The sequence below is a fragment of the Acanthisitta chloris genome, unplaced genomic scaffold, assembly GCF_000695815.1.
Source record: "Acanthisitta chloris isolate BGI_N310 unplaced genomic scaffold, ASM69581v1 scaffold12795, whole genome shotgun sequence".
NCBI classification, from domain to species: Eukaryota; Metazoa; Chordata; class Aves; order Passeriformes; family Acanthisittidae; genus Acanthisitta; species Acanthisitta chloris.
The window spans coordinates 99,200-106,839 of record NW_008675408.1 but is presented as its reverse complement, the minus strand read 5'-3'; the positions used below and the strand labels follow the sequence as shown (position 1 = coordinate 106,839).

The window sequence follows — 7,640 nt, the reverse complement described above, 5'->3', positions numbered from 1 at the left end:
TGGGTGGTGGGAGCAGCAGGAGGGACACCACACAGCCCAGGGAGAATCACTGTGGAGTGTACCTGGGACAGACATCTCCCCTGGGGAGCCTGCACTGGTATTTATTTTTCCTTTGTCAGTTTACATAGATAGAAGAAACGTCTTGGACCCAGAAAATCTGAGTGGCTGAGTACAGAGCCCCAAGACCTCTGTCCTAAAAAGCTAGGGCTTGAGGGGACTATTATGGCAGGAAACATTAGGGTAGAAATTCGGGATAAGAGCGAGTCCCGAGTCCTTGGCTTGGGTCCTACCTCAAACATACCCTTCTCTATCCAAATTCCTGTACCTGCCCACTTGCAGGTAGGAAGCTGCCATCAACCCTCTGAGGTTTCTCAGGCATTTCTGGGGCAGTAAAGCCTGTCCTTGCCTCTTTGTGGCCAGCGTGGCCCCTGTCTCTCTCCAGGAGGGCATTGCTAGGACCAGCAGATGGGGCCCAGGAGGCTTGACTCTCGAAGCACAGGGCAAGAGAGTAACTGGAAGCCTGTCCCCTTGCACACTACACCTTTCCACCCCACCAGCACCAGAATCTGTGAGAAGCAGAGCAAAGTTTTCTCCCAGCACATGCCCCATCCCAGCTCCTCGCCCGCCTCTCCCCATGCACATACACAGAGTGCCTGGCTCCGGAAGGCTCTGACTTACCAAGTTGACTGGGTGGATGTAGCCGTTTTCATACTTGTCATTGGCCAGGATCTGCCTCAGGTGAGCAATGTAGCTGGAGGCCAGCCTCAAGGTGTCCAGTTTGGAAAGTTTGGTGTCTGGGGGCACCCAGGGCAGGGTGGTCTTAAGCCTGGAGAAGGCTTTGCTAAGGACCCTCATCCTTGCTCTCTCCCTGGCGTTGGCAGCATTTCTCTGGACCTGCTTTCCCTCCTGGCTCACTCCATTTAAAGGGCTCTTCTTGGGGGGAGCTTTTTTCCTCTTGCCCGAGGCCCCTCTCCCCTTCTGAGGGGAGCCATTCTCGCCATTGGATCCCTCCTCGTTGCTTTCGGTGGACGCCCCAAACTCTTTGTTAGTATCCATTTTCAGGCCATCGCACTCCAGCATCTCGACCTCCTGCAGATCTTCCACATCACTGAGGGACCCAGTGGACATGGTCTGGAAGATGCCAAACGACCAGCGGGAAAGGGGGAGGGGAGGAGGAAGGGCAGCTCCTCAAATCTATTTCAAGGCGGCGTAGGAGAGAAGGGCTCCAATATTTTCCTCCCCTTCCCTCCCCGCCCAGGACTAAGGCACGATACCAGTCCAGAGAGGATCTCCGCCCTCCCACCCCTAACCCTGCTTTGCCCGTGTTAGAGGGAGGGAGTGAGACTGTGTGAGCAAGGGAGAGAGGAAGAGAGAGAGAGAGAGAGAAAGCCGAGGAATTTAGTGAGGACACTAGTAATTTATCTGGGGGATAAGAGAGGCGGATCCAGCCCAGGGGAGGGGCCCTGCCCACTGAGCACACCACATCCCCAATCACAGACCTTCGCACAGGACAGGGAATGAGGTATCCCAGCAAGCCTTTGCTGAAAGCTCGAAACTAGGATCCAGATCTTCACAACTGGACTAAAACAACTCCTTCACTCTCTCTCCCCCTGCTCTGTCTTTCTATCCTCCCCCTTCCTCCTCCTCTTCTTCTCCTTCCCCATTTCCCTTTCCAGCCCAGAGTTGCTCTCCCCCTCTCTGCCTCCTAGATGACCCAGGCAGCTGGTGTCATGATTCTTGCTGAAAGCCAAAATGGGTCATGAGCAGAGAGAGCAGCAGATCCACCAGCCAAGCCTTCCAGGGAGCTTTGTAATGCATGCCGTGGAAACGCTGTCCTGTAACCTAATCTGGGGGAGATTTGTGGATGATTATATTTGTGAACACATCCTGTCCAGCTAGTAGCATATTCCAGGAAGGGAGTGCTCCGCCGCCTGGCCAACAGTGTGGACCTTGCCGTCACAGCCCAGGGGCTGGAGTCAGGAGGATCTGACTTCTTCCAGCCCTTCTGGGTGACATCTGACAAGTCCCGGTCCCTTTTCACTCTTTGAGTCCCCCCAGCTGTAAATGGTGTGGAGGCTTCCTGGTCCACAGGTGAGCTGGGTAGCCAAGGTCACGGTGGTTTGTGAGCCTCACCTATCCAAGGGAGAGTGTTGTGCTGCCAGGGTGGGTATGCATGGCTGCAGATGAGGTTATTGGATGGTAGAGATCCCACAGAAAAAACCACCCTTTTCTCTGTGTGGTTGCGGAGCAGACATCAGTGGTTCATTCTGCTGTACTCGTGGAGTGTTCTGTCTGCCGATTCGTGCATGCTCAAAAGTCAGGGAGTTTTGCCTGAATAAAAAGGTAAGATAAGGGATAAGGCTTCTTATGTGGGAGTGGTGGGACTGAGGGCGTTAGGCCGGGCACTCCAGCCACTGAAGCCAAACATTCCCAGTGGTTTTACAACAAGCGTGAATGAGTGGGTTGCTGTGTAGTTTGAATGAAGAGATGTATGCTCCTGTTACAGACTTTATGCACATGTGTATTCAGTCTCTGTAGAGCAGGCTTTTAAAAGCAGTTAGCCTTGTCCTATCCCCTCTTCCCCTCCATGTAAATAGTCTCCTAAACCCACATGTGGAGTCCAAAGAGGTTAGCAAAGCACAAGCTTGTCCCCATAGCTCCTTCCCTCCCCACGTGCTTCCTGAAACCTCTCAGGTCCCCCAGCAGCCTGGGTTTTGAAAAAAGGGGACTAAAGAACTGGGCACAATCTGCACTTTCTGGACACAGGACTGATTTGACTGCAGGAGCAACTCCACTTTTTCGACTGCTTACCTGAGGATTCACATGGCTCTGGGCAAAAATATGCAGCCTCAGTTGTCACTGTGGCTCAGAGTTAATCCACAGTCACCGGAGACACAGGAGAAGTCTCTTAGTGATCTGTGTGAGCATCGCATGGGGTTTTCTTAATGCGCTAAATAAAAAACAACCATCCAAACAAAAATTGTGGAAGACCAAACTGGTATGTCTGCTGAGTGCTATGTACTGTTTGCAGATTAAAGTTTCAGTAGGAGACCGAGGAGTGTCATTTTCAATAACCAACAAGGAAGTCTTGCCTATCTGTTGGTCCATCTCAATTCTTTGGCTCATGTAAGTCAGAAAAGAAAGGCAGATCTAAACTTTAAACCACCTCTTTACTGCTTGTCTGGAAGATAACACCTTCCCACTCACAATAGGATAAGTACATTAAGATATCATATCTCCAGGTCCTGGGCTCTTGGGAATTCACTAACTTCTAACATCATGTTGTGTTAACTGTGTCCTGTTTGTGTTTTCTCTGTGTATAAGCCAAACAGATTGTCAGCATATCAGTCCTAATTAATGAATTAGCTTTGCCTTTATTTTTTCCTTTAATTTTTTTTCTTTACAGCCTTGCTGTTGCAGATCCAAAATATTACTAGTCACCAGTGTGGAGATTTATGAGCCTCGTTTTCGAGGCCTGATTGTTGTTTGTGCAGGTGGAGATTTAAATGGCCATATCCATTGCAGAGATTTATAGTCCAAGTGATTGATGTTAGAATTGAGCTACAAGACTCGTACTGGAGCAAGAATGACAGAAAACCAAGTTGAAGTTGGTTGTGTCTGTAAGCATGAGTGACCAGAGAGGATAAAATCCCATCAAAATTTCAGCATCAGAAGTTCCCAGAAGAACAAACAGCAAAAAAATATATACTTACAGCCTTTCCATCACTTACTTTTGACTTCGTTTTAGTAATTTCTAAACTTTTGTTAGGGAAAGCAGAAGGAATGATCTGGCTTCTTAAAAATGCCTTTAGTATGCTGCTACATATGCATTCTGAAAATCAAGATATGCATACATGTGTGTTGTGAGCCTTTAGAATTTCCACACATTTGTAGTTTTTACTTATTTACATGCTTTATTTTGAGTCCACAGAATTGTTAAAATTGCCTTAATACAGACCACACAATTTTGTGGAGACACAGGACACATTTTGTATTAATTTTGTGGAGATTACAGTATGTATGTTATGTATACTCACCTGCATCTAGTATATTGTACTTTGAGTCCTTTATGAATACAAACTATTGCACACTCTTTTAACAACATATTTATTCAGTTTTCCCTCTCCTGGGGGGCCAGTACGGGCAAGCTTAGAAAATCATATTCTCTCATCTCCAGGTAACTGCTGGTTCCTTTGCTTGTTAAATGACTTGAACCTCTGCTTTTCCAGCCTTCCCAATCCTTACATCCCACCTGCCAAGCCCAGAGCTTGCACCCTTAGTCTTGCTCCCAGTTTCAATCCTTCTCCCCTCACCTGAATTTCCTTGCCCAGTCCTCCTGACTCTCTGAACTGCAACCTGGATTCAGAGTAGAGACTGACAGGATGGAAACCAACCCAATCCTGTGGAAATGGTAAAAATATGGTAAAATGTGGATAACAGTATGAACACTTGCTTCTCCGGTTAGATGACTGGGACTACAGACCAGCCACTGGATTAATAACTGCCTGGGAAAGACAGATGGAGCTCAAGTCCTTTTGGCCTTTCCAATATATTCACTTCTTTATTCATGTTTTAAAAAGGAAGTTGAAATACTGGCATGGGGAACATCCACGCAGATCTGTGGATTTATGCTGTAGATGATTTTCTCCTCTGCATTGCTCTGGCTACACAGGACCGTACATCTCTCTCCTGCTTCTAATTGAGACCCACTAAGACAGGCCACTTAGAAAATGCTGGGGGTGCCAGAGATTCGGGATGCCTGGTCTGAAGGGTGTCTGATGAGGGGCATGTCACACATAGGCTTATGCTGGTCCATGGCAGGTTACAAATTTCCCTCTGGAAAAAAAAAGTCCCACTTTTATGCCCTCAATCTCCCCTTTCCTGTGCAGGAATAACATGGTAATCTGAGAACAGCTTTGGAACTTGAGGCCAAGATTTCTGCAAGTGTCTCATGGTTTTCCATGGCATGGCTTGGTTTACTTTTTGATGTTCTGTGTCATTTATCAAGGTACCATATTTTCACTGCACATTGAACAGTGAAAAAACTCAGATCACTCACAGCTGAGGAATACATAATTAGTAGCTTGTTTCAAAACTATTTGACCAAGTGTAATACAGGTGTTTTCCTGTATTTGAAGAATAACCAAGGAAGTCACCCACAGGCAGCCAGCTGATAGTGAATCGTGTTCAGTCAGATTTGAGAATAATCAGGAATAGAAGTACAACTGGATTAGTGTTTTTAAGCTGCAATTAAAAAATAATTATTCTGGTTGCACTGAGGTTTTCCCTGCTCACTTTTGTTCTCACCTGGAAACCAAGTAAAATGGTGGAGGGACTTCAGAAGCATATACATGCCTGAAGTGAATTAAAGCTGATAATATACTATCATATACAAAGAATGCTAAAAATAACTAATACCGATAAAGTAGTATTAATAGTAATAATAATATAAGAATCTGTGATATTTTTGTTATACTGTGGAGGATGGACAGTGCTGGGGAAATCAATTAAAAATTGTTTTCAATAGCAGAGTAGCTTTTTGGAAGGGTCACAGCAGTGAAACCCTCCCACAGCTCATTTCCAGTGCTGTATGTCTGTTTCTGGTTGCAGTTTTGGTTTGAAAGGTGAAAGACATCATGACAAATAGCATAAAGCAATACATAAATAAATAAAAAAACAAAAGCCGTTGCCAAGACAGTAAAAAGTTTATATGGCAGAACTGGCCCAAGGGGCACATGTTCGTATGTTATATCAGCATTGTTGTCCCTCCTCAAGAAATCCCAATGTCTTGGTTTTTTACCTTTAAAGGTAAAAAAAATCAGAGCTTTTTGAGAAACTGTTTTCTGGAATAGTTTATTGTGGGGAAAAAAACCCCCAACAAACAACAGTATTTCCTTCTATTTTAATTTTAAAATATCTGAAGGTTTGATGATACCTAGAATGGAAAACTTTCAGCCTTACTGATTAGAAAATTTAAAAGGAAATAAACTAGTTTCAAGAAAATTTAGGTATAAAGCTATGCATAATTAGCCATAATTCCATTTCATGTGATTTTTTAAACCTTGAAATATCACAAACGCATTGAAACTCTGGGAAATGGACTTCAAGAAAAATTTCTTTAGTGGATATTGAAAAAATATTTTGTGAAACTCAAAATATTTAATTCCAGATTTAATGTTTTAATCCTTTTTGTCATTTTGATGACATAATCTGTGATAGATATAAATTGTGGCTTTGTCTACTGCAGGGAATACTGTGCAGGTAATAACTGGATGACTTCTACCATCCTGACTTATGCTGCATGGTACCTTTTCCTCTAAGTGTCTCCACAAAAACCAGAAGGGCTGCTCACAGGGTAAACCAGATTGTATGAACAAGAGTGGCAAAAACTGCCTCTGTGAAAACAAATTCATGATCAAATATCAGAGAATCGTAGAATTTTAGGGGTTGGAATGGATGTTAGAAGTCATCTAGTCCCAACCCCACCTGCTATGGGCAGGGGCACCTTCCCCCTAGACCAGGTTGCTCAAGGCCTCATCCAGCCTGGTCTTGAACAGCACCAGGGTTGGGGTATCCACTACCTCCCCGGGCAACCTGTGCCAGTGCCTCACCACCCTCAGAGAAAAAAACCGAACAGCACCAGGGTTGGGGTATCCACTACCTCCCCGGGCAACCTGTGCCAGTGCCTCACCACCCTCAGAGAAAAAAACCGAACAGCACCAGGGTTGGGGTATCCACTACCTCCCCGGGCAACCTGTGCCAGTGCCTCACCACCCTCAGAGAAAAAAACCTTTTTTCTAATATCTAGCCTAAATTTCCCCTCCTTCAATTTGAATCTGTTACCCCTTGTCCTATCATTGCAGTTCATAACACAGAGTCCCTCTCCAGCTCCCTTGTAGGTTCCTTCAGATATTGAAAAGTTGCTATGAGGTCTCCACACAACCTTCTCTTCTCCAGGCTGAACAGCCCCAACTTCCTCAGCCTGTCTTCATAAGGGAGATGCTCCAGTCCTCTTATCAACTTTGTGGCCTCCTCTGGACTTACTCCAACAGTTCCATGTCCTTCTTGTGTTGAGGGCACCAGAACTGTGTGCATTATTCCAGGTGGGGTCTCATGAGAGCAGAGTAGAGGGGGAGAATCACCTCCTTCAACCTGCTGGTCACACTCCTTTTGATGCAGCCCAGGATTTGATTCACTTTCTGGGCTGAATATGTTAATGCCTAAGAGAGATACAGACAACAAGATCAGTGTCTTAATAATAAAGGATACATTGATTCAACAAATCCTGGTGTGACTTATATGCCCCTTCTATTCCAGATCTCTGGAGAGCTTTAGGACTGCTGCTATGTTAAACAATGTCTTGCAATGGATCTGTGACCTAGAAGCTGTGTATACCAGAAACAAGAAGCATGTAAGATGTAGAAGTTGTTGAAGCAGGAACAATGTCTAATCCTTGACATGGGTGCTGAGCCCAAACTTTCAATGAACTATTCACAAACATGCTAGTGAGTCTCCTCTTGCGGGATGCTTGTCGGAAGCAAACCTAAGTGGCTGAGTCATGTTTGTTTTATTATTTATTCCTGTACCAAATTATTTATTCCTGTACTCAAAGACAGCGAGGAGAGGTATGCTCTTCCATC

General features: G+C 45.2%; 1 protein-coding gene across 1 annotated transcript; it reads right to left on the bottom strand.

Annotated features, from left to right (window-relative positions):
• Positions 1 to 678: 678 nt before the first annotated feature.
• TCF21 (transcription factor 21) lies at positions 679 to 1,319 on the bottom strand (the record flags this gene model as incomplete). Its single annotated transcript, XM_009075741.1, has 1 exon — positions 679 to 1,319. A coding segment is annotated over exon 1 (450 nt), but the record flags the coding sequence as incomplete, so codon positions are not given.
• Positions 1,320 to 7,640: the final 6,321 nt, after the last annotated feature.